Here is a 27,439-nt window from a genome sequence, read left to right as displayed (position 1 = left end):
TTTTTTAATAGAGACAGGGTTTCACCATGTTATTCACCATGGTCTCGATCTCCTGACCTTGTGATCCGCCCGCCTCGGCCTCCCAAAGTGCTGGGATTACAGGCGTGAGCCACCGTGCCCGGCTATTTTTTATTTTTTATTTTTTTGAGACGGAGTCTCTCTCTGTCACCCAGGCTGGAGTGCAGTGGCGTGATCTCGGCTCACTGCAAGCTCTGCCTCCTGAGTAGCTGGGACTACAGGCGCCCGCCACCGCACCCGGCTAATTTTTTGTATTTTTAGTAGAGAGGGGGTTTCACTGTGTTAGCCAGGATGGTCTCGATCTCCTGACCTTGTGATCTGCCTGCCTCAGCCTCCCAGAGTGCTGGGATTACAGGCATGAGCCACCACGCCCGGCCGAAGGAAGGAAATTCTGACACATGCTATAACGTAGATAAACCTTGAACACATTATGCTGAGTGAAATAAGCCAGACACAAAAAGAGAAATACATAATTCCATTTATATGAGATAATTAGGTAGTCAAAACCATAGAGAAAGTAGAATGGTGATTGCCAGGGGCTGGGAGAAGGGGAAATGGGGAGTTACTGTTTCTGGGTCTAGAGTTTCAGTTTTACAAGATGAAAAAAATTCTGGAGGTAGTGGTGATGGTTGATAATGCTATGAATGTATTTAATACTTCAACTGTACACTTAATAAGATAGTACATTTTATGTGTATTCTACCACAGTAAAATAGTAAAAACAGGACGCAGGTTAATGGGGGGTTTTTAGTGCTTGATTTGAAAAACTTGAGAGGTTTTGTTTTTTGTTTTCTTTTTTTAAATAGAGATGGGGTCTCGCCATCTTGTCCAGGCTGGTCTTGAACTCCTGAGCTGAAGTGTTCCGCCCATCTCAGCCTCCCAAAGTGCTGGTATTACAGGCGTAAGCCATCACTCCCAGCCAACTTCTTCCCGCCCCACACCCCCAGATGGAGTTTTGCTCTTTTGCTGTATTGCCCAGGCTGGAGTGCAGTGGTATCACTCCACTTGGCTCACTGCAACCTCCGCCTTCCGGGTTGAAGCAATTCTCCTGCCTCAGCCTCCCGAGTAGCTGGGATTACAGGCGCCTGCCACCAGGCCTGGCTAATTTTTGTATTTTTAGTAGAGACTGGATTTCACCATGTTGGCCAGGCTGGTCTTGAACTCCTGACCTCGTGATCCGCCTGCCTCAGCCTCCCAAAGTGCTGGGATTACAGATGTGAGCCACCGTGCCTGGCCTTTTTTTTTTTTTTAAACATGAGACTATTAGAGACTTTTCCAAAGATACACTTAAAAGTGAATTTTTAAATTAATAGTGGTTTTGTGATCTTCCTATTCTCAATGCCCAAATAAATTATCCTTCTTAATTAAATCATTTTTGTCAAAGATACCATTTATTCCTTCCTCCCCAGCTATGAAGAAAGCTTGTTTTATTTCGCTTTTAAACCTTCATTCCATTTTACATTTTAAGATCTTAAACTCTGAAATTTATTTATTTTCTTTCTGGTGTTTGTGCGTTTCTTTTTTTTTTTTTTGGAGACAGAGTTTCACTCTTGTTGCGCAGGCTGGAGTGCAATGGCGTGATCTTGGCTCACTACAACCACCACCTCCCGGGTTCAAGCGATTCTCCAGTCTTAGCCTCAGCCTCCTGAGTAGCTGGGATTATAGGTGCCTGCCACCACGCCCAGCTAATGTTTGTATTTTTAGTAGAGAGAGGGTTTTACTATGGTGGCCAGGCTGGTCTCAAACTCCTGATTTCAGGTGATCCACCCACCTCGGCCTCCCAAAGTACTGGGATTACAGGCATGAGCCACTGTGCCCAGCCTTGTGCTTTTCTTTCACAGCTCTGATCCTAAAGATTGGGATTAGGGTCACATAGAACCTGTACATAATTCCATCTGTAATGTAATTCTTTTTTTTTTTTTTTTTTTTTTTTTTTTTGAGATTGAGTCTCACTCTGTCGCCCGGGCTGGAGTGCAGTGGCCGGATCTCAGCTCACTGCAAGCTCCGCTTCTTGGGTTTATGCCATTCTCCTGCCTCAGCCTCCCGAGTAGCTGGGACTACAGGCACCCGCCACCTCTCCCGGCTAGTTTTTTGTATTTTTTAGTAGAGACAGGGTTTCACCGTGTTAGCCAGGATGGTCTCGATCTCCTGACCTCGTGATCCGCCCGTCTCGGCCTCCCAAAGTGCTGGGATTACAGGCTTGAGCCACCACGCCTGGCCTGTAATGTAATTCTTTACTAGTGAGTGGTCAAGAAAGAGCCCAAACTCTAGTGCAAGACTGCCTGACTTCTAATTCTGGCTTCATTACTTAATAAGTAGATGATTTTAGGCAAATAATAAAGTTTTTTGGTTTTTGGTTTTTTTTGAGATGGAGTTTCGCTCTTGTTGCCCAGGCTGGGGTGCAATGGCACGATCTCGGCTCACCGCAACCTCTGCCTCCTGAGTTCAAGTGATTCTCCTGCCTCAGCCTCCCAAGTAGCTAGGATTACAGGCCTGCACCATCACACCTGGCTAATTTTGTATTTTTAGTAGATAGGATTTCTTCATCTTGGTCAGGCTGGTCTTGAACTCCTGACTTCAGGTGATCCGCCCGCCTCGGCTTCCCAAAGTGCTAGGATTGCAGGAGTGAACCACTGCGCCTGGTCGGCAAATTATAAAGTTTTTTTTTCCTTTCTTTCTGAGATGGAGTCTTGCTCTGTCATCAGGCTGGAGTGCTGTGGTGAGATCTCAGCTCACTGCAACCTCCGACTTCCTGATTCAAGCGATTCTCCTGCCACAGCCTCTCAAGTAGCTGGGATTACAGGCATACACCACCATGCCTGGCTAATTTTGTATTTTTAGTAGAGGCGGGTTTCTCCGTCTTCGTCACGCTGGTCTCGAACTCCTGACTTCAGGTGATCCACACGCCTCGGCCTCCCAAAGTGCTGGGATTACAGGCGTGAGCCACTGTGCCTGGCCGGCAAATTATAAAATTTTAAACCTAATTTCCTCATCTTTAAAATGAGTTTAATATTAGAATCTACCTGCTGAAATAATTCAAATAGTGTTCATTACATTCGACCTTCAAAAATCCTATGAATTCGGCTGGGCGTGGTGGCTCACGTCTGTAATCCTAGCACTTTGGGAGGCTGAGGCAGTGGGATGAGTTGAGGTCAGGAGTTCGAGACCGGCCTGGATAACATGGTAAAACCCTATGTCTACTAAAAATAGAAAAATTAGCCAGGCGTGGTGGCAAGAGGCTGTAATCCCAGCTACTTGGGAAGCTGAGGCAGGAGAATTGCTTGAACCCAGGAGGCAGAGGTTGCAGTGAGCTGAGACTTCGCCATTGCACTCCAGCCTGGGTAACAGAGCGACACTCTGTCTCAGAAAACAAAAAACAAAACTATGAATTATGTTTTACAGAAAAATGCGGTGATTTGTTTTTGTTTTTGTTTTTGTTTTTGTTTTTTGAGACAGAGTCTCGCTCTGTCGCCCGGGCTGGAGTGCAGTGGCCGGATCTCAGCTCACTGCAAGCTCCGCCTCCCGGGTTTACGCCATTCTCCTGCCTCAGCCTCCTACAGGCGCCCGCCACCTCGCCCGGCTAGTTTTTTGTATTTTTTAATAGAGACGGGGTTTCACCGTGTTAGCCAGGATGGTCTCGATCTCCTGACCTCGTGATCCGCCCGTCTCGGCCTCCCAAAGTGCTGGGATTACAGGCTTGAGCCACCTCGCCCGGCTGGAAAAAAATGCGGTGTTAATTTGATTCTGTTTGGATATAACCTATAGAAAACTCTTGAGATAAGAATTTGAGAGAGAATTACGTAATTTATTACCATGTTGATGCCAGCCCATTTTTTAAATTCTGTTTTCTAGTATAAGACAAGGTAGATTTGTGTCAAAGTTATTAGGAAAATAGACTAAAAATAGCACATTTGATTTCTAATAAATGTTATATAAGCAAACATGATTTTCTTCAGTATTTAGGTTTTCTTTGTGTGAGTGAATCCTTTTGAATTATGGGCTACCATGAATTGCAGTATTCTTTTTAAAAAATAGAAGCCACTTTAGAAAAAAACAACTTTTTAAACCTTCTAATTTTTTAAAGAATTGATACGATTCTATAAAAATAATAAAATTTGAAGGAAGTCAGTAAAATAAACTGAGATGTTTATATTAAATGTCAAATAATCAATGCCTATACTATATCAAGAGTACCTTCTGTAGACAAATAGGTAAAAGGATGGAAATAACCCACAAAGAGGTTGGATATATGAGGGGGAACGTATCCTACTGTCTTAGAAACATACAATTGACATGATTTTGAAATGCCATTTTGCATTTAGTAAAGGAGCATAATGCCAGTGCTGAAGAGGTGGAGGTGAAGTTGTTTTAAGTATACATTCATTGCCAGGCGCTGTAAATTACTAGTGCCTTTTTTGAAAATCAAATGACAGTACAAAGCAAAAACCATGCAGATTTACATTGCCTGTGACCTAACAATACCACCTCCTAGAATTTATAGATACAAACTCAACTTGAGTTGACAAGGCATTTAGGATGTATTCACGAAGATATTAAGTATAAAAGTACATATAAATCAGTTGGATCCCAGCTACTTAGGAGGCTGAGGCAGGAGAATCATTTGAACCCAAGAGGTGGAGGTTGCAGTGAGCTGAGATCACGCCACTGCACTCCAACCTGGGTGATGGCGAGACCCAGTCTCAAAAAAATAATAATGAAAAATTGGGGCTTTACTAATTAGCAAAAGACATTGAGATATTTGGCCTCTACCCATCTCCACCTCTTGACTTGTGCTTCCATGTCATTTTCTATTTGTAGATGGAGTATGGAGAAATGATTTTTTATTCATAAGAGCCATTCACAGCTGACTCTCAGACTCTCAGCCCTTACACTATAACCGAGTTTGTTTTCAGAAGCAGGGAAGCCAGAGAAGACAGGTCCTGAAAAAAAATTTTTTTTTTTTTTTCTCTGAGACTGAGTGTTGCTCTTTCACCCACGCTTGAGTGAAGTGGCGCCATCTCGGCTCACTGCAACCTCTGCTCCCCGGGTTCAAGTGATTATCCTGCCTCAGCCTCCAGGTAGCTGGGATTACAGGCACATGCCACCACACCCGACTAATTTTTGTATTTTTAGTAGAGATAGGGTTTCGCCATGTTGGCCAGGTTGATCTCAAACTCCTGACCTTAGGTGATCCACCTGCCTTGGCCTCCCAAAGTGCTAGGATTACAGGCATGAGCCATCGCTCCCGGCCCTATGTCCTGAATTTTAGGCACCTGTTCAGGTCCCTTGTGTAGACTATTTCCTCACTTGTGCACTGATCAGTTCTGAAGACTGAGGGGCCCCTCTGCAGATCTCCAGGGTTTTTTGTGTGTGAGTGAGTGAATCCTTTTGAATTATGGGCTTCCATGAATTGCAGCATTCTTTAAAAAAATTATTTAAGAAGCCATTCAATAAAAAAGTAGATAAAATAATGGTTCAGGGCTGGGTGCGGTGGCTTATGCCTGTAATCCCAGCACTTTGGGAGGCTGAGGTGGGTGGATCACAAGGTCAGGAGATTGAGACCATCCTGGCTAACATGGTGAGGCCACGTCTCCACTAAAAATAAAAAAATTAGCCGGGCGTGGTGGCGGGCGCCTATAGTCTCGGGAGGCTGAGGCAGGAGGCAGGAGAATGGCGTGAACCCGGGAGGCAGAGCTTGCAGTGAGCTGAGATCATGCCACTGCACTCCAGCCTGGGAGACAGAGCAAGACTCTGTCTCTAATAATAATAATAATAATAATAATGGTTCAGGAGAAAGGAAACTTCAGCGGAGCAAGAACCGGCTTTTCTTCACAGTGAGACCACAATTGGTAGTGACATATTCTATTTAGAAATGTTAATTCCAGAACCTGCCTTCTACTTCTTGAAATGATCTTAATTTCTCTGGTGGAGTATTGTACTCTGTAACATTGTAAGCCAATCCTTAATGCTTTGTTAATACATAGCTGCTGGGAAGGGGGCTTGCCTAGAGAATGAGTGACCCATTACAGAAATGAGGACTAATGTTTTCAAAATGTTTCCCAGACCACAGTCATCCCCCAGGAATTATTTGACATTTCACTGAGAGTAAGAATGGATAACTTGTGGCCAGGCATGGTGGCTCACGCCTGTAATCCCAGCACTTTGGGAGGCCGAGATGGGTGAATCACCTGAGGTCAGGAGTTGGAGACCAGGCTGGTCAACATGGCGAAACCTCATCTCTCCTAAAAATAACAAAAATTGGTTGGGCATGGTGGTGTGCACCTTTAGTCCCAGCTACTCGGGAGGCTAAGGCAGGAGAATTGCTTGAATCCGGGAGACGAAGGCTGCAGCGATCACAGTACTGCGCTGCAGCCTGGGCAACAGAGACTCTTGTCTCAAAAAAAAAAAAAAGTAACTTGGAAGGAGAGGAAAAGGAAGAGTATCAAAGAAAAACTTACTGACTCGACCGGTAAAAACAGTGGTGATACTGCCATTCATTTTAGGAAGCCCATGGTTCTTTATTTTAGAAAGACAGTTGTGGCTGGGTGCAGTGACACACCTGTAATCCCAGCACTTTGGGAGGCAGAGGCGGGCGGATCTCCTGAGGTCAGGAGTTCAAGACCAGACTGGCCAACGGGGTGAAACCCCGTCTCTGCTAAAAATATAAAAATTAGCTGGGCATGGTGGTGTGCGCCTGTAGTCCCAGCTACTCGGGAGGCTAAGACAGGAGAATTGCTTGAACCTGGGAGACAGAGCTGCAGTCAGCTGAGATCGTGGTACTGCGCTCCAGCCTAGGCAACAGAGAGAGACTCTTGTCTCAAAAAAAAAAAAAAAAAAAAAAAGAGAGGGAGGAAAGGAGAAGGAAGGAAGGAAGGTTAGTTGCTCATCACCCATTTTGTGAGATGTTGGAGTTAAGTTGGTAAACATATTTACACAAAAAGAAATACAAATAGTAAACAAGTGTAAGAGAAGTTTGGCTGAGCATGGTGGCTCACGCCTGTAATCCCAGCACTTTGGGAGGCTGAGGTAGGCAGAACATGAGGTCAGGAGATGGAGACCATCCTGGCTAACATGGTGAAACTCTGTCTCTACTAAAAATACCAAAAATTAGCCGGGCGTGGTTGCGCATGCCTATAGTCCCAGCTCTTCGGGAGGCTGAGGCAGGAGAATGGTGTGAACCTGGGAGGTGGAGGGTGCAGTGAGCTGAAATTGTGCCACAGAACTCCAGCCTGGGCGACAGTGAGACTCTGTCTCAATTTAAAAAAAAAAAGAGAAAGCCAGGCATAGTGACTCACGCCTGTAATCCCAGCACTTTGGAAGGCCAAGGCGGGCAGATCACAAGGTCAGGAGATCGAGACCAACCTGGCTAACACGGTGAAACCCCGTCTCTACTAAAAATACAAAAAATTAGCCGGGCGTGGTGGTGGGCGCCTGTAGTCCCAGCTACTCGGGAGGCTGAGGCAAGAGAATGGCATGAACCAGCGAGGTGGAGCTTGCAGTGAGCCGAGATTATGCCACTGCACTCCAGCCTGGGCTACAGAGCCAGACTCTGTCTCAAAAAAAAAAAAGTTCATTTTTGCTACTAGATCCCTTTGTAAATTAATGTTTTTTGGAAAGAGTATTCATTTAGATAAAGACTAGAAGGACATAAGGAAAACCAAAACATTTGTAAGTAGCTGTGATTATGGGGTTTTTTGTGTGTTTCTTTCTTTTAACCCATTTATGTCTGAGATTGCAATTTTTTGAATTTGAAAAAATCAGACCTTGGCAATGATCTTGAGAAGTAGGATATAAATAACTCCCACATGCTTAGCATTCCAATAATGGAACAATAGGCATACATGGGTTTTAATGTTATGGGCGTTTTGTTTTGTTTTGTTTTGTTTTTTGAGACAGAGTCTTGCTCTGTTGCCAGGCTGGAGTGCAGTGGCGCAGTCTCAACTCACTGCAACCTCTGTCTCCCTAGTTCAAGCCGTTCTCCTGCCTCAGCCTCCTGAGTAGCTGGGACTACAGGTGTGTGCCACCACACCCGGCTAATTTTTTTGTGTTTTTAGTAGAGACACGGTTTCACCATGTTGGCCAGACTGGTCTCGGTATCCTGACCTGGTGATCCATCCGCCTCAGCCTCCCAAAGTGCTGGGATTACAGGCGTGAGCCACCGCACCCGGCCGGGTTTTTTTTTTTTTCTTTTTTTTTGAGATGGAGTTTTGCTCTTTCCCAGGGTGGAGTGCAATGGCACGATCTTGGCTCACTGCAACATCTGCCTCCCGGGTACAAGCCATTCTCCTGCCTCATTCTCCCGAGTAGCTGGGATTACGGGCACGCGCCACCATGCCCGACTAATTTTGTGTTTTTAGTAGAGACAGGGTTTCACCATGTTAGCCAGGCCAGTCTCAAACTCCCGACCTCAGGTGATCCACCCGCCTCAGCCTCCCAAGGTGCTGGGATTACAGGCGTGAGCCAGCACGCCTGGCCTATTTTTTTCCCCACAGAGTTATATTAAGAGAAAGAGACCGGGCACAGTGGCTCATGCTCATAATCCTAGTACTTTGGAAGGCCGAGGCAGGCAGATCACTTGAGCCCAGGAGTTGAGAACCAGCCTGGGTAACATGGCAAAACCTCTTCTCTACAAAAAATACAAAAATTAGCCAGGCATGGTGGCATGCAACTGTGGTCTCAGGTATTTGGGAAGCTCAGGTGAGAGGATCACCTGAATCTGGGGAGGTTGAGGCTGCAGTGAGCTGAGATCGTGTCGCTGCACTCCAGCCTGGATAACAAAGAGACCTTGTCTCCAAAAAAAAAAGGCCAAGTTCGGTGACTTATGCCTGTAATCCCAGCACTTTGGGAGGCCGAGGCAGGCGGATTACCTGAGGTCAGGAGTTCAAGACCAGCCTGGCCAACATGGTGAAAACCCCGTCTCTGCTAAAAATACAAAAATCAGCCAGGCGTGGTGGCTCACACCTGTGATCCCAGCACTTTGGGAGGTGGAAGTTGCAGTGAGCTCCAAGGCAGGTGGATCATGAAGTCAGGAGATCGAGACCATCCTGGCTAACACGGTGAAACCCAGTTTCTACTAAAATATGCAAAAAATTTAGCTGGGTGTGGTGGCGGGCGCCTGTAGTCCCAGCTACTCGGGATGCTGAGGCAGGAGAATGGCATGAACCTGGGAGGCGGAGCTTGCAGTGAGCCAAGATCGTGCCACTGCACTCTAGCCTGGCTGACAAAGCGAGACTCTGTCTCAAAAAAAAAGATACACATTTATCTTTGTGGATGGAGATATAACAGATGAGTTAGTTCTAACTAATTGTATTTTCATAATTTTGGCTTATTGGAACAAATAGAAATTTCAGGCTTTAGGGAAAATCTGAGCCTGCAGAGAATTTGTGGATGGAATCATGGAGTTCTGTGTTGGAAACCTGGCTTAAATCACCGTTTAAAGATTTTATATTATTTACTTCTTGTTTTGAGGTTCTATAACTTGTGTATTCAATGAGAAAAGAGGTGGTGAGCTCAGTTGGGAAGCAGGGCTAGACATGGGAGCTATACTGGAAATTCTATTGTGTTAGAGTCTCCCTCTTTCGCCCAGGCAGGAGTGCAGTGGTATGATCATAGCTCATTGCAGTCTTGAGCTCCCAGTTTCAAGTGATCCTCCTTCCTCAGCCTTTCAAAGTGCTGAGATTACAGGTGTGAGCCATCATGCTCAGCTGGATTCTTTTGTTTGTTTTGTTTTGTTTTGAGATGGAGTTTTGCTCTTGTTGCCCAGGCTGGAGGGCAATGGTGCGATCTCAGCTCACTGCCACCTCCACCTCCCAGGTTCAAGCGATTCTCCTCCCTCAGCCTCCCAAATAGCTGGGATTACAGGCATGCACCACCACACCTGGCTGATTTTGTATTTTTAGTTAGTAGAGACAAGGTTTCTTCATGTTGGTCAGGCTGGTCTTGAACTCCCGACTTGAGGTGATCCACCCACCTCGGCTTCCCAAAGTGCTGGGATTACAGGCATGAGCCACCACGCCTGGCCTGGATTCTTCATATATAAATCTTTTTGCTTCTTTGTTTGTTTATTTTTTTGAGGTTTCGCTGTCACCTAGGCTGAAGTGCAGTGGCACGATCACAACTCACTGCAACCTCTACCTCTTGGGCTCAAGTGATTCTTTCACTTGAGCCTCCCGAGTAGCTGGGACCACAGGTGTTCATCACCATGCTAATTTTGGGGGGTGTTGTTGTTGTTGTTGTTGTTGTTTGGTGAAGACTGGGTTTCACATGTTGCCCAGGCTGGTCTCAAACTCCTGAACTCAAGTGATCCCCCCTCCTTGGCCTCCCAAAGTCCTGGGATTACAGGCTTGAGCCACTGTGCTGGGCCATGTGTGTGTGTGTGTGCTTGTGTGTGTGTGTAAGAGGGTGTTGTTCTGTCTACCAGGTTGGACTGCATTGGCCACCACTGCCACCACACCCAGCTAATTTTTTTAAAATTTGGAAAGATAGGGTCTCACTATATTGCCCAGGCTTATATGCAAATCTTTATGCAGCTTCATGCCTGCACTTTTTTTTCCCCATTGGTCCTTTGGAAATTGTTCCAGTTTTTTTTCCCTGTATCTTTAAACAACAAAACAAAGCACTCTTTTAATTTACTATAAACACATAACATTCAGGAATTGTTTTAAATTTATTTTCTCGCCTTACGGATGACATTTGGCCAGAGGTATGCAGAGTTGCCAGAGCTTGATGATGAGCATAATTCATCTTGGAAACTTTTCTGTTTTGCTGTTTAATCCAGTACAGATACAGGTGTTTTCTTTCTGTGACTTTTTGTGAGCAGTTGTATCTGTAAATCACCTCCTATGGAGACGGGTGTTCCTGTGACTGAGAGCCAGCTGTTGGGTGTTTTAGCTAAACAGCTTGCTCCTGGTTAGCTGCTTAAATCCCCCTGAGAGGCGTATTGGCTGCTTCAGGGAATACAGCAGACGGGGTGAAGGTTTTTGCAAGACCTTTAGTGACCCACTTTCAATTTGCTGCAATTCTTCTGCTTTGGCTTTTTCCTATAGGTGCCAGAGTTTATCTGCTTCATGCTTTTACTACTGACTCATCTTCCTGTTGTATATTCTTGGACTGGTGACTTAAGAATCTTTAGGTCACCTGTTATGTAGTTTCTCCTGCCACCTGTATGGGGAGGAGAAAACTGGTATTCAAACTGAAGCCTGTTTCCATCTTATTCTCATTGATTTTTATGGTACATAGAAAACTTTGTTTCTTTCTGAAAATAGCATTTTAGTGATTCATTGTTTTCTGTGGCAGGAAGCTTATGACCTGCTCTTTTCTTTTTCCTTTCCAGAGGGAATCTGGAAAAATTGCAATCAAAACATCATTTCTCTAAGAAAATTTTGGGTAACAGAAGCTCTGGACAACAGGTAAAGTGTATTTAAACTTAGGTGGTGCTGACAAATCATCTGTAATCTGCAGAAGTAAACTGGGAGAGGGAGGAAGACAAGTTAAAAGTTAAGTCTACTTTGTGTTGGGGTTCTATTGGGGATTTCCCATATATTACCTCATTTAGGTGCTTTTACCTGGATCCTGGATGTAGATCTGGGAATCTCAGAAAGAAACTATCCTTTAAAATGCTATTTTAAGTGGATTTGCTGTTGATTGAATTTTATGTCCTCACAATTCAGTTTGGCAATCATTTTTTAATGTCTGCCATAAATAAGGTACAGAAGTATAATTTGTAGATTCTGTTATATAGTAAAGGGGTATAATATTTATTGCAAAACCATTCACTGTGGGCTTCTAAGTGAAACCAAAATCTGGTATGCTATGCAGTCTAGCTAGGGAAGATCTTCCTAGTTCCCTTCGTCTTTTTAGTTCTTAATGATTGCCAGCAGTTTGTAGCTGTACCATCTTCTTAATCTCTTTTAGCACTTGTCTAAAATTTAAGTTTCCTAATAAGTCACCCCTTCACAGTGGAGTCTAGCCAAGGTGTCCCCTTCATGTTCTCCGTGGTGGTTTTTCTGTGATTGGACCGAATAACTATACCTGTGTGTTTTTTTAATCTCTATCTCACAAAATTCTGAAGGTCTCATGAAATAATAGTATGTGTAAAGAACCTGGGTATGGCCAGGCATGGTGGCTCACACCTGTAATCCCAGCACTTTGAGAGGCCAAGGCAGGAGGATCACCTGTGGTCAGGAGTTCGAGACCAGCCTGGCCAACATGGTGAAACCTCATCTCTACTAAAAATACAAAAATGGTGGTGCATGCCTGTAATCCCAGCTACTCGGAGGCTGAGGCACAAGAATCACTTGAGCACAGGAGGCAGAGGTTGCAGTGAGCCAAGATCACGCCACTGCACTGCAGCCTGGGTGAAAGAGGGAAACTGTCTCAAAAAAAAAAAAAAAAAAGAACCGAGGTCTGAGAAATACATCTCGATAAGTAGTAGCTACAAGTTTACCTTTCAAACCAGAGGAGATGTGAAAGTAATCCATACTTTCTAGGACCTTGTAGGGCCAACAGGTGTTGACTGAGGTGAATTGACCTGCCTGAAGATAGTGGAGAGTGAGATGCTGTTTATTCTCTTTTTTTTGAGATGGAGTCTTGCTCTGTTCAAGTGATTCTCCTGCCTCAGCCTCCTGAGCAGCTGGGATTACAGGCACACACCACCGTGCCCGGGTAATTTTTGTATTTTTATAGAGACGGAGTTTCACCATGTTGACCAGGCTGGTCTTTAACTCCTGACCTCAGGTAATCTGCCTGCCTTGGCCTCCCAAAGAGCTGGGATTACAGGCGTGAGCCATCGCACCCAACCGAGATGCTGTTTATTCTAACATTTGTTCCACTGTGAACCTTGAAGTTAGATTTCAAGTATTCAAAGTAGTAGTTCCTAGAGATATCATAAATTAATAATTAAATTAAGATTTAATATATTTGTTGATTTTCTTTTGGTATTTTTCCACTTTTATCAGGGCATACCAATTCAATCACCATGAGTTGGAGCTTCCTGACTCGCCTGCTAGAGGAGATTCACAACCATTCCACATTTGTGGGGAAGATCTGGCTCACTGTTCTGATTGTCTTCCGGATTGTCCTTACAGCTGTAGGAGGAGAATCCATCTATTACGATGAGCAAAGCAAATTTGTGTGCAACACAGAACAGCCGGGCTGCGAGAATGTCTGCTATGATGCGTTTGCACCCCTCTCCCATGTACGCTTCTGGGTGTTCCAGATCATCCTGGTGGCAACTCCCTCTGTGATGTACCTGGGTTATGCTATCCACAAGATTGCCAAAATGGAGCACGGTGAAGCAGACAAGAAGGCGGCTCGGAGCAAGCCCTATGCAATGCGCTGGAAACAACACCGGGCTCTGGAAGAAACAGAGGAGGATAATGAAGAGGATCCTATGATGTATCCAGAGATGGAGTTAGAAAGTGATAAAGAAAATAAAGAGCAGAGCCAACCCAAACCTAAGCATGATGGCCGACGACGGATTCGGGAAGATGGGCTCATGAAAATCTATGTGCTGCAGTTGCTGGCAAGGACCGTGTTTGAGGTGGGTTTTCTGATAGGGCAGTATTTTCTATATGGCTTCCAAGTCCACCCGTTTTATGTGTGCAGCAGACTTCCTTGCCCTCATAAGATAGACTGCTTTATTTCTAGACCCACTGAAAAGACCATCTTCCTTCTGATAATGTATGGTGTTACAGGCCTTTGCCTCTTGCTTAACATTTGGGAGATGCTTCATTTAGGGTTTGGGACCATTCGAGACTCACTAAACAGTAAAAGGAGGGAACTTGAGGATCCGGGTGCTTATAATTATCCTTTCACTTGGAATACACCATCTGCTCCCCCTGGCTATAACATTGCTGTCAAACCAGATCAAATCCAGTACACCGAACTATCCAATGCTAAGATCGCCTACAAGCAAAACAAGGCCAACACAGCCCAGGAACAGCAGTATGGCAGCCATGAAGAGAACCTCCCAGCTGACCTGGAGGCTCTGCAGCGGGAGATCAGGATGGCTCAGGAACGCTTGGATCTGGCAATTCAGGCCTACAGTCACCAAAACAACCCTCATGGTCCCCGGGAGAAGAAGGCCAAAGTGGGGTCCAAAGCTGGGTCCAACAAAAGCACTGCCAGTAGCAAATCAGGGGATGGGAAGACCTCCGTCTGGATTTAATCCTGGCGGGCTTAAAACCTGTGCTTTTCATAGTTTATGGTAAGCAGCAGCTCACTGAATAATGACTTCCATTGAGTAAACATTTGGCTCTGGTTATCTTCAGGGATGCTGTTGGCTCATGATCCAAGCTCAGGGGACTCTGGAGGCGGGGCTGGGCTGAGGGGGAGAAACGGAAACACAGTGTTCCTGGGCACATGTTCTTAGCAATAATACAGTTGCAGAACTTTACATTTGTGTCTTCCAGATCTGGAGAAGAACAGACATATTTAAATCATTCTTGTTGAACAGTTTTTGTATGTACAGTATTATGGTACTTTTTTTTTAGTATGAGAACTTTTTTTGTATTTGTACATTGAACTGCTGTAGTTATACTTTTATATTAAAGGGGAAAAAGTCCTTATAAGTAATGCCTATTAGGCTAGTGCTATTACTTTGTTCAGCAAATTCTACCCTGGCTTTAGAGTTTTTAATAGATGCTACACCTAATAAAAGTGCCTCTCATATTGCAGGAATGATTTCAGATGTGTAAGGAGACTGAAGAGGAGATACCAGTTTTTAGTCTTGGAAAGCAAGTTCACAGTATAAGGAGGTTGAGATCTTTCTTTTACATGAGAAATCTTTGAATCTCATTCATGCAATCAGAGTTGTAGCCAGTTTTTGAAAACCTTATTTTCAAAGGAAATAAATGATTCACTGTAGGATTCCTTTAAATATCAAGCATCACCAGTATATGCTTTGACGGTGTGTGTATATAACTTAAAGTTCTTTCAAAAGCCTGATACAGAAATGTGTCCCCAGTTTGGTAGCAATGTGGAAAACCTGGCTTGAGATGATGTGGAGCTGTCCGTCAGAAAACAAAGCCATGCCTGGAATCCCTAATAGGATGCCTAGTTGTGAACCTGTTTGATTTGCCTTAAACCTCTATCCAGAAACCTGCCCGCTTCTCTCCCTCTGGTTAAGAAGCCAGTGGTGGATATTTTCTTTGTTAACATTAGAAATGCAAACATTCCTTTGTCAACCAAGAATACTCAAAGCTACTTGTATTGGAAATGGCAGAAGGCTTAAATCCAAATTTCTTATTTTTTATAATTTACCACAGAACCTTTGTGATTAAACATATTCTGCCAGTGGAGGTTTATACCTGAAAGGTCATGGAGTCCTCTCTGTAAATAGACCTAAAGAGAAGTGCAGTATTTATTCCTTGTAGGCATAATGTGTTTGTCACTGACAAGCATTCATGTTCATCCCACTAGCCTTTTATCGCAGTCTTTTATCGTCATTTTCAACCATATGTTGCAGAGCTTTGCTTTCTCATCATGTTCTCATTGTCTTAAATTTTGTGAGCTTCTGAGAAAGAGCTTGGTAAAGGTTTAAAGGGGCCTTCGTTCCATCAGGGAGCATTTTATTTGTGCGTCTCACCCTTTTCTAACGAAAGCTATTGTAAGCCACCTCTGACTTGGAAATTCTGAAAGTATGAATATTTTTTATATCTTAATTGTAAAATGCCAGTTCTCCATTATTTAGATGAACACTAGAACACTGCACCCTTTGTGCAGTGTTTTTCTTTGTTTCTCCATTGCATTCCTACCCCCACCAAGAAAATAAGGAAATTTTTTTTGAGACAGGGTCTCCCTCTTTCACCCAGGCTGGAGTGCAGCAGCATGATCTCAGCTCACTGCAGCCTCTGCCTCCCAGGCTCAAGCGATCATTCTACCTCAGCCCCCTGATTAGCTGGGACTACAGGCATGTGCCACCATACTCGGCTAATTCTTTTTAAAAAAATTTTTTTGGAGAGATGAGATCTCACTATGTTGCCCAGGCTGGTCTCGAACTTTTGGGTTCAAGTGATCCTCCCGCCTCAGCCTCTCAAAGTGTTAGTATTACAGGCATGAGCCACCATACCCAGCCTAGAAAATTTAGCCTTATCTTTTAGCCATTCATTTACTTTTATTTGCTTTAAAAAAAAAACAAAAAAAAACAAAAAAAAAAAACTTTAAATTTTAGCCCAGAGAAGCACCTCAGGAACTCTAAACATCTTAAGCAAAAATTAAACTCAAAGGAGACTGAAGGAGAAGTTTCAGAAAGTAATACACATGTATATCATGGGTAATTAATAGACATGCACAGCTTCCTTCAAATCAAATGCTTAATAAGGAAATTCGTATAATTCCAAGAAAACAGGCAAAATTTTGAATACATAAGCCTAGGTAAGATAAAGAACTACCAGTTAATTCTTACGTCAATGGAGCTTCAAGCAGGTTTTTTAATTGAAGGACAAAACATGTCCATACATTTGTGTTATCTATTCAGAGCCTGAGGGAGAAGAGAGTGGTTTTGCCAGTGGAAAGGTTGGGGATTTGAGAATGATACAGAGGGAAGGAGTCAAGCAGAAATGCCAGGAAGAACCAGGCAAAGACATTTGGCGCCAGAAGCATCCACTTAGTTTCTATGAAGAGTGCCCCTGGTGTTTCATCTTGGCCTGTTCTGATGAGAATGTTACCTTTTGTGTCTGGATAACTCGTCAGCTTCTTAAAGTACATATAAAGATACTCTGTCACCTCCCCACATGCACACACTTTTAAAATCTATTTTTATTCTCTTGCTAAAGTTGTAATTATGTCAAGAATTTTCTAGCTCTAACTGCCTTCTTAGTACATATCTTTCTGCCTTTAAAGCATATGAGTTTGCCAAAGTCATTTTCCCCTAATGACATATTGTGAACTTACATTAAGAAAATGGGCCAGGCGTGGTGGCTCATGCCTGTAATCCCAGCATTTTAGGAGGCTCAGGCTGGCGGATCACCTGAGGTCAGGAGTTCAAGACCAGACTGGCCAATGTGGTGCAACTTCGTCTTTACTGAAAATACAAAAATTAGCCAGGCGTGCTGGGTGGACGCCTGTAATCCCACCTACTTGGGAGGTTGAGGCAGAAGAATTGCTTGAACCCAGGAGGCAGAGGTTGCAGTGAGCTGAGATCACACCATTTCACTCCAGCCTGGAAGACAGAGTGAGACTCTGTCTCAAAAAAAAAAAAGAAAGAAAATGAGCCTATTCGTGTCTGCCTAACCCATTGGTGGGGTCTGCATTGAATCTCTAAGAATATTGTTCTGAAACATGCAGGTGGGGGTTGTATAAAAAGCCTGTCCAACATTTAGTTCCCCACCCCATCAGAATCATACTGTTTTGAATTGCCATATAAGACATGCTCCATCATGACACTTGCTTCTACTCCAAATATAAGTTGAGTTCTTAGTCCTTCACCTGTTAGAATCAGGATACAATCAACATGATTATGTTCCTTAACACACTTTGATTTATGCAGATGTGGTGTGTCCTTTGCTCTTCATTTTTCTCTTAAGACGGAGTCTTGCTCTTGTCGCCCAGGCTGGAATGCAATGGCGTGATTTCAGCTCACTGCAACCTCCGCCTCCTAGATTCAAGCGATTCTCCTGCCTCAGCCTCCCAAGCAGCTAGGATTACAGGCGCTGTCATCATACCCGGCTAATTTTTTTTTGTATTTTTAGTAGAGACACGGCTTCACCATGTTGGCCAGGCTGGTCTTGAACTCCTGACCTTGTGATCTGCCCACCTCAACTTCCCAAAGTGCTGGGATTACAGGCGTGAGCCACCGTGCCCGGCCTGCTCTTCTTAAAACCCGTTATTCAGAAGAGATTTGTAAAAGAAATACGCTTTTTTTTTTTTTTTTTTTGGTTAATTCAAACTTGAGGGGAAAATTAGATACCATTTTCCCCTAAAGAAATGTTAATGTTCATTTTTGTGGCTTTGTTTTTGCTTATTTAGTTTTGCCTGTTTCTTTATGTGTTCATTTAAAGCCACAAGTATGTTACATCATTTTAAGTCAGTTTTTCTGGGGATTTTCCTCGACTAATGTCTGTAGAATTATTTACTCTTGATACAAATGAACTTTGCCATGCAGAATGATTCTCAGTTTCGGACTTCCACATAATGTGTTTTTTTTCTTTGGAAGGACATCTGTATCTTTAAAGGGGAAAAAATCAGTATTAGGTACTTTATTAACTCATTTATTCATGATATGAAATTAGGCAGATCACTTTACTTTTCCAAGGTTCAGGAGCTATGTACCTCCCAAAAGTGTTACGAAGTGGTTAGAAAAGGCCTCTGGTAAAAGGTGTTCAAGGACCAACCATTATTGGTCACTTGTTTGAACTTGGCGCTTAAAAAAAAAGTTGGACTGTGACGCTTGGTGCTGTTTATCACAGACATCAGTGATGGTCTGAAACACTCTTGAGCAGTTTATACCAAGAATGGACTTAATTTGTTACCAGTTACACCCATGATTTACTCGTTCAGCTTGTACAAGTCCATACTTCATGCTTTCTGTCTCATTTAAGAGACAGTCCACTTCTAAAAATAACATCAATAGTTGATGATATGTTTTTGGCTAGCCAGCTTTCTGTAAAAGGCAAGAATGTTAGACATGCACAGTTTCCTTCAAATCAAATGTTTAATAAGATACTTCAAGAAACGCCTTTTTAAAAATCAAAGGTTTTGGCCAGGAGTGGGTGGCTCACGCCTGTAATCCCAGCACTTTGGGAGGCCAAGGCGGGCGGATCATGAGGTCAGGAGTTTGAGACCAGCCTGGCCAACATGGTGAAACCCCATCTCTACTAAAAATACCAAAAATTAGCCGGGCGTGGTGGCGGGTGCCTGTAGTCCCAGCTACTCAGGGGGCTGAGACGAGAATCGAGAATCGCTTGATTCCCAGGAGGTGGAGCTTGCAGTGAGCCGAGATTGCGTCATTGCACTCCAGCCTGGGCAACGAGTGAATCTCTCTCTCAATAACAAAGTCCTGGCATGCAGTTTGGAAATAAAATTTAAACTCATCTATATATAATAAATATGTAATAATTCACAGTCACCATTAAATGTTGGAATCATTGAATTGCATAATTGTACTCATTCCGACCACATCATGAAGAGTTTAAAGATTTGTATTTGCTGTTGTCCCTATGTAGTTCTATCGATGTTTGGTTTTGTTTTTTGGGGTTTGTTTTGAGAAAGGATCTGTTGCCTAGGCTGGAGTGCAGTGGCATAATCTCAACTCACTACAGCCTGGACCTCCTGGGCTCAAGTAGTCCTCCCACTTCAGCCTCCCAAGTAGCTGGGCTGCAAGTGCTCACCACCACACCTTGCTAATTTTTGTATTCTTTGTAGAGACAGGGATCTCTGTGTTGCCCAGGCTGGTCTCAAACTCCTGGACCCAAGCAATCCTCCCGTCACAGCCTCCCAAGGTGCTGGGATTACAGGCATGAGCCACTGTGCCCAGCCTGTTTTTAATAATGATATTAAGTGAGTTTGGTTCCTGTGTTATTAATCAACGTTAATAATCGTACTTTTTTTTTTTTTTTTTTTTTTTTTTTAAGAAACCATGGTATTCTAAAATCCAGGAGTCCAAATAAAAGAAAGTTCTCGGCTGGTGTGGTGGCTAACGCCTGTAATCCCAGCACTTTGAGAGGCTGAGGTAGGTGGATCACTAGAGGTCAGGAGTTTGAAATAAGCCTGGCCAATATGGTAAAACCCCCTCTACTAAAAATACAGAATTTAGCTGGTCATGGAGGTGCACGTCCCAGCTACTCGGGATGTTGAGGCATGAGAATTCCTTGAACCCAGAAGGCAGAGGTTGCTGTGAGCCAAGATTGTGCTACTGCACCCCAGCCTGGGCGACAGAGTAAGACTGTTGCCAAAAAAAAAAAAGGAAAAAAGTGCACCAGTGCAGTTTCTGCAGAGATAAGTAATAGTTCTGGCTGGGTGTGGTGGCTCATGCCTGTAATCCCAACACTTTAGGAGGCCAAGGCAGGTGGATCACATGAGGTCAGGAGTTCGAGACCAGCCTGGCCAACGTGGCAAAACTGTCTCTACTAAAAATATAAAAATTAGGTATGGTGGCACGTGCCTGTAATCCCAGGTACTTGGGAGACTAAGGCATGATATGAGAATCTCTTGAACCCAGGAGGTAGAGGTTGCAGTGAGCTGAGATTGCACCACTGCACTCCAGCTTGGGTGACGGAGTGAGACTCAAAAAGGTACTAGTTCTGCATTTCAGATTTGGCTTGAACCAGGCTATATGCTTCCAAGATTTAAAATGTTTTTCTGTATTATACTCTCAATTGTGTTTTCAAAAATATCTTACAGAAATCTCTACCTCAGGCACTAAGTGTTATGACGTGGGTAGCATATTGATATCGAAAACTTAGCTAGGACTTCCAGCCTTTTAAGATAATTTAAATGTAAAATTAAACGGTTAACCAGCAATCTAATGTCATGTGGTGTGCAGTTTGGATATTGCATGAACAGCTAAGGAATCACCTGTTCTAGTGCCAAAGATCACTCATTGCTAATTTTGTTCTGTACAGCTTATGTAAAACTTACATGGTGGAGACAGACTCTGTGCTCAGGGCCTTGTCTCTAGGAAGATTTTGTCAAATCCAAATACAGTTTTGAAGATTCTTTTGTGGTTTGTGCTTCCTTTCTCAGAATTCGAAACCAACTGAAAATCAGCTGCCAGGAAATGTCATGTTGAGGATTTTACCCTATTCATATAAAATAATACCCAAGAGCTTAGTGATATACACAGGAAACCTAATATGAAAATCTCTTCCTCATACATTTCACCTGTAAGTTGATCTTGGTGGGAATACTTGAGCAGAGAAATTTCCAACTAAAGGTTTGGGCGTAAAAGATGCCTTTTTTCAGAGCTGATTTGAAGCTCTTCTGGGACTACTGTGGCTAAATAGGTCACCATATTTGTGGCGTCGCAATCTGGAGAATATAGGTAGCCTGGTGGGGGAGGCTGGGGTCTAAGCTCAGAAGCTGGGAATGCACCCTTGACATCCCTCGGTTCTGGAGGCCTTTCCTGGAGTGCCTTCTGCAAGGGACCCTTTGCGGCAGCAGAGTGAGCAGTGTCATTGGAAAGCCTAATCCACCTCCTGAGAAGGAAACAGCAATGCCCTTTTGTTCCTTCAGACACGGGATAGCTGACTGGTAGGTCACGAACAGCTCACCCTCAGCAACGCAGATTGTAGACTGGTCAGCCAACCATATTTGGTAATGAACTTGTGAGCTGTTTGAAAGCTATTGGAGCAGTTAAATCACTCTGGATCTGTTAGTTTTGAAAGCAGATTCTTTGGCAGATAAATCAGTACGGAGACTAATACCTGAAAAAGGTATTGGCATCAAATATGTTTTATTTGCTACACAGAGTTTGAAAACTTTTTAAGGTTTTAAGGGCTTATATGATACTTTTAGGGTTTGTTTCCTTTAGATATCTCCCGTTAGAAGCAGGTTACACAGGGGCATGAAGAACATGGAAGTGGAGGCAAAGTTGGGAACAGAATCCAGGTCTATACAATCCAGTATCCTTTGTTCTTGCAAGAGGAGGGTCCAGAAGCAGCTGTTAGCAGGTGCTCACAAGGGTTTGGGGGCATCTTTGCTGGGTGGACCTTGTATCTGTCTATTACAATACTTTCTCAAAATGTAACCATTGGACCATTGGACTACTTGTTAGAAGTAACAGGAATGCTATTAAAATATAGATTTTTAGGCCGAGGCGGGTGGATCACGAGTTCAGGAGATCGAGACCATCCTGGCTAACACAGTGAAACCCCATCTCTACTAAAAATGCAAAAAAATTAGCCGGCCGTGGTGGTGGGCGCCTGTAGTCCCAGCTACTTGGGAGGCTGAGGCAGGAGAATGGCATGAACCCAGGAGGCGGAGCTTATAATGAGCCGAGATTGTGCCACTGCACTCCAGCCTGGACAACAGAGCAAGACTCCGTCTCTAAATATTATATATACATGCATATATATATATATATATATAGAGAGAGAGAGAGAGAGTGATATAGATATATAGATTCCTAGTCTGGGCAACATAGTGAGACCCTGTCTGTACAAAAAAAAAGGAAAAAACTAGCTGGGCATGGTAGTACTTACCTGTAGTCTGAGCTCCTTGGGAGGCTGAGGCAGGAAGATCGGTTGACCGCCGAGGTGGAGGCTGCAGTGAGCCGTGGTTGCACCACTGCACGCCACCCTGGATGACAGAGCGAGAGCGAGACCGTGTCTGTCTGTCTGTCTCTTTCTCTGTATATGTGTGTGTGTGTGTGTGTGTGTGTCTGTCTGTGTATATTCCTTAGATCCATTGCAGACCTAAATAATCAGAACTAACAAGTTCTCTGGGCGATTCATTTTTTAAAAATCTTTTATTAGCCAGGCGCGGTGGCTCACGCCTGTAATCCCAGCACTTTGGGAGGCCAAGGCGGGTGGTTCACGAGGTCAGGAGGTCGAGACCACCGTGAAACCCCATCTCTACTAAAAATACAAAAAATTAGCCGGGCGCGGTGGTGGGCGCCTGTAGTCCCAGCTACTCAGGAGGCTGAGGCAGGAGAATGGCGTGAACCCGCGAGGCGGAGCTTGCAGTGAGCCAAGATCGCGCCACTGCACTCCAGCCTGGGCGACAGAGCCAGACTCTATCTCAAAAAAAAACAAAAACAAAAACAAAAAACTTTTATTAAGATATAATTTACATGGAGTAAAACTGTTGTATAGTTAGAAATGCATACAGTTAAGTAACCAAACCAGAAAGATGCAGAATAGTTGCATTACCCCCAAATTATCTGGTGATTCTTATGTACATTATAGTTTGAAAACCACTCATTTTTTAAAAATTGAAGTAGGCTGGGCATGGTGTCTCACGCTTGTAATCCCAGCACTTTGGGAGGTCGAGGTGGGCAGATCACAAGGCCAGGAGATCGAGACCATCCTGGCTAACACAGTGAAACCCTGTCTCTACTAAAAATACAAAAAAATTAGCCAGGAGTGTTGGCAGGCTCCTGTAGTCCCAGCTACTGGGAAGGCTGAGGCAGGAGAATGGCGTGAACCCAGGAGGCGGAGCTTGCAGTGAGTAGAGATCACACCACTGCACTCCAGCCTGGGCAACAGAGTGAGACTCCATCTCAAAGAAAAAAAAAAAAATGGTTTGAAGTAGCCAAAATAAAAGGGGAAAGAGAATTGTTTTGAATTACCTCCTCTGTTCAAGAAGGTTTAGACCTGATATAGCACGTGAGTTTCATCTCATCAGTCAGCTCAGAATGACTGCTGGCTGCCTGGAGGGGGGGCCTACGTAGAGGATCCAGGGACTCCTTTGGGTTCAGCTAAATAATCTTATCAGTGATTTTGAGGTTGCAGCAGGGTTGATGGAAGAGTGTGCCATCCCTGACTAGATGTTAAGCATATGTTTCAAAATATCTTGGATATGGGAGTGCTGGAAAGGGAAGAGGTGGTCCCTTTAAATGATACGGAAGGGGGTAAGGGAAGTGCTGCATAGAGGAGGGCATGGTTCCTGACTAGGGCTCCACCCCCACGGACCTAGGTGAGGACTGGCATTTCCTGCCCAAACGCTCCGCCCTCATCCCCTAGACCCTAGTCGACAGACGCAGGCAGCTGGATGTCCAGAGGAACACACCAACAGGCACCGGTGCGCTGGCAGGCCACCGACCTGCAGAAGCAGAATAACATGGAGTTTGGCCTGGGCAGTCAGAGGAGAGCCCAGGCCGCCAAGCGGCCGGACTCCAGGGGAAGACCGTCTCCCTTCTGGCTCCCCCATCTGCTGAAAGCTACTTCCACTCAATAAAACCTTGCACTCATTCTCCAAGCCCACGTGTGGTCCAATTTTTCCAGTACGCTAAGGCAAGAACCTTGGGATACAGAAAGCCCTCTGTCCTTGCAATAAGGCGGAGGGCTAACTGAGCTAACACAAGCCGCCTATAAAGGGCTAAACTAAAAGAGCAAAACAAAAAGCACACACTGTAACATACGCCCACTGGGGCTTCAGCTATAAACATTCACCCCTAGACACTGCCTTGGGGTCAGAGCCCCACAGCCTGCCCATCTGTATGCTCCCCTAGAAGTCTGAGGTTTGAGCAGCAGGGCACTGAAGAAGTGAGCCACTCCCCCATCGCACACCCTGCAAGGGGACAAGGGAACTTTTCCTGTTTCATCATGAAATAATGAATTTAGTGGCTGGGAGGGGTGGCTCATGCCTGTAATCCCAGCACTTTAGGAGGCTGAGGCAGGTGGATCACGAGGTCAGGAGTTCCAAGACCAGCCTAGCCAAGATGGCGAAACCCCGTCTCTACTAAAAATACAAAAATTAGCTGGGTGCAGTGGAAGGTGCCTGAAATCCCAGCTACTCGGCAGGCTGAGGCAAGAGAATTGCTTGAATCTGGGGCGGGAGGGTGGAGGTTGCAGTGGCCGAGATCGCACCACTGCACTCCAGCCTGGGTGACAGAGTGAGACTCCATCTCTAAATAAATAAATAAATAAATAAATAAATAAATAAATAAATGAAATATGGATTTAGAACTTCTGGATCATGACTATGACTAGGCTCATGTGAAAAGAACCATCTCACCTTGTATGTAAGCAAGAATTAGTGTCATTACTTATAAATTTCTCCTCCCTACGTGTCATTACTTATAAATTTCTCCTCCCTACAGTTAATGACATCTTGGAGGAACTTAGAAACAGGAAGTGACTCAGGATTGGGAAGCACCAGGAAAAGAGCTGCTGACATGACATGGTGACAAGCATTCTTTGTCAATTGACTTTTTCTCCCGCCCCCAGGATCCTAAGGAAATGGCACAGCATTTCCTTGCCCTGCCCTTGAGGTGCTATGCCTACTCTAAGCTAGCTAGGGGCTTGTGGAAGAAAAACCTAAGGAAGACCCCTGCTCATGCCTGGAGGAAAGAACTGACGACTTCATCTTCACCCTCAGCCAAACTGCCACAAGTATCCTTGTTTGCCCAGCTCTCCTGGGGCCATCACAGAGGGCTGGGGATGCTCAGAGCCTTAAACTCCAGGCGAGGCAGAACCAAGCAGCTGTTCATAAGCGATTTCAGTGCATGTCCAGTGACCCGAACGGGACCCGACCATGGGGAAAATGATACAGAACTAGATGGCTTTCTTTAAATTTTATTTTTAGTTTGTGTACTCCTATGGAAGTGTAATTTTATCTTTGTGCTGGAAATACTGAAAAGCACTGACAGGGAGCTCCTTTGGCCTGGCCCATTTTTTCTGAAAGCGCGTTGCAGCTGTGGCTTCTGCCCAGCAGGCAGAGACTGATGTTACATCCTGTACCCAGCTGCTGCTGGGAGAAGGGACAGACTCAGCCTCTCACTGCAGGGGGATCTGCAGGAAGATCGGGGAACCTGAAGACACTTTTAACTGCAAAAGCCCTGGAAATAGTAAGTGCAAACTGTCCAGTGGATTGTTGACTTCACATTCAAACCATCGGGAAGTGATTGAGACTGGAAGCGTCGACACGGATCCGCAGGGTCTGGGACCAGAGACCAGCTTGTGATCCTGCTGTGGAGTGCTAGGGGTCTGCTCTGGGGAGGGGAATTTGGCCTAGAAGACACATGGTATAAGGTGGGGACTGTTACAGTCATGCAACACTTAACATCAGGTGATTCTGTCATTGTACAAATATCATAGAGTGAACTCACACAAATTTACACAGCATAGCCTGCTACACCCGTAGGCTCTGTAGTATAACCTATTGCTCCTAGGCTGCAAACCCATGCAGTATGTTTCTTTATTGAATGCTGTAGACAATGGCACCACAATGGTATTTGTATATCTAGACATATCTGAACAAAAGGTACAGTGAAAGATAAAATATATACAGTATAAAATATTTTTTTAAAAGGCTGGGCATGGTGGTACACTCCTATAATCCCAGCACTTTGGGAGGCTGAGGCAGGAGGATCACTTGATCCCAGGAGTTCGAGACCAGCCTGGGCAACATGGCAAAAACCCATCTTGACAAAAAATACAAAAAGTAGCCAGGCATGGTGGTGGGCGCCTGTAGTCCCAGCTACTCGGGAGGCTGAGGCAGGAGAATGGTGTGAACCCGGGAGGCGGAGCTTGCAGTGAGCCGAGATTACGTCACTGCACTCCAGCCTGGGCGACAGAGCGAGACTCCATCTCAAAAAAAAAAAAAGAAAGAAAGAAAATGTGGTCCATCCATACAATAGAAAGTTATTCAGCCTTGAAAGAAGGAAATCCTGACATCTGCTACAACATGAATGAGACTTGAAGACATTACACTGAGTGGATTAAGCCGGCCACAAAAAGACAGATACTGTGTGACCACTTATATGAGACTCAGAATAGTCAAAATCATGAAAACAACATAGAGTGGTGGTGGTCAGGGGCTGGAGGGAGCGGGGAACAGGCAGTTGTCAATGAGTGTAGAGTTTTAGTTTTGCAAGATGAAAAACTTCTAGGGATCTACTCTACAACCATGTGCATATAGTTAATACCACTGAACTGTACTTTTTTTTTTTCTTTTAGAGACAGAGTCTCACTCTTTTGCCCAGGCTGGAGTGCTGTGGTGTGATCCCGGCTCACTGCAACCTCAGCCTCCCGAGTAGCTGGGATTACAGGCGCCTGCCACAACGCCCAGCTAATTTTTGTATTTTTTAGTAGAGATGGGGTTTTGCCATGTTAGCCAGGCTGGTCTTGAACTCCTGACCTCAGGCGATCCGCCCACTTCGGCCTCCCACAGCGCTGGGATGACAGGCTTGAGCCACCACGCCCGGCCTAAACTGTACTCTTGAACATTGAGAGAGTAAGTTTTGTATTATGTGTTTTTTACCACAATTTAAACATTTAAAAAACGTATTCAAACAAATAAAAGAATTTTGAGGCTCACGCCTGTCATCCCCGCACTTTGGGAGGCCAAGGCAGGCGGATCACCTGAGGTCAGGAGTTTGAGACCAGCCTTGTCAACATGGTGAAACCCCGTCTCCATTAAAACTATAAAAATTAGGCTGGCGCGATGGCGGGTGCCTGTGGTCCCAGCTACTTGGGAGGCTGAGGCAGGAGAATTGCTTGAACTCGGGAGGCGGAGGTTGCAGTGAGCCAAGATCATGCCACTGCACTCCAGCCTGAGTGACAGAGTGAGACACTCTTTTTTTTTTTTTTTTTTGAGACGGAGTTTCACTCTTGTTGCCCAGGCTGGAGTGCAATGACATGATCTCGGCTCACTGCAACCTCTGCCTCCTGGGTTCAAGCAGTTCTCCTGCCTCAGCTTCCTGAGTAGCTGGGATTACAAGCATGTGCCACCACGCCCGGCTAATTTTGTATTTTTAGTAGAGACAGAGTTTCTCCATGTTGGTCGGGCTGGTCTCGAACTCCCAACCACAGTTGATCCG

General features: G+C 44.6%; 1 protein-coding gene across 2 annotated transcripts in view; it reads left to right on the top strand.

Moving 5' to 3' along the window:
• Positions 1-15,782, top strand: part of GJC1 (gap junction protein, gamma 1, 45kDa) — a 26,945-nt gene extending 11,163 nt beyond the window's left edge. The window contains exons 2-3 of one of the 2 annotated variants that reach the window (XM_011985934.1): positions 11,351-11,426; positions 12,975-15,782. In XM_011985934.1, the coding sequence (XP_011841324.1) occupies positions 12,995-14,185 (1,191 nt within the window). In that variant the 5' untranslated portion in view covers positions 11,351-11,426; positions 12,975-12,994 and the 3' untranslated portion in view covers positions 14,186-15,782. The remainder of the gene's footprint in view (positions 1-11,350; positions 11,427-12,974) is intronic. The other variant, XM_011985935.1, reaches the window with a different exon arrangement.
• The last annotated feature ends 11,657 nt before the right edge of the window (positions 15,783-27,439 follow it).

This window comes from Mandrillus leucophaeus, unplaced genomic scaffold (assembly GCF_000951045.1).
Source record: "Mandrillus leucophaeus isolate KB7577 unplaced genomic scaffold, Mleu.le_1.0 Scaffold290, whole genome shotgun sequence".
NCBI lineage: Eukaryota > Metazoa > Chordata > Mammalia > Primates > Cercopithecidae > Mandrillus > Mandrillus leucophaeus.
The sequence above is the reverse complement of the archived record's forward strand: the minus strand, read 5'-3'. Positions and strand labels throughout refer to the sequence as shown.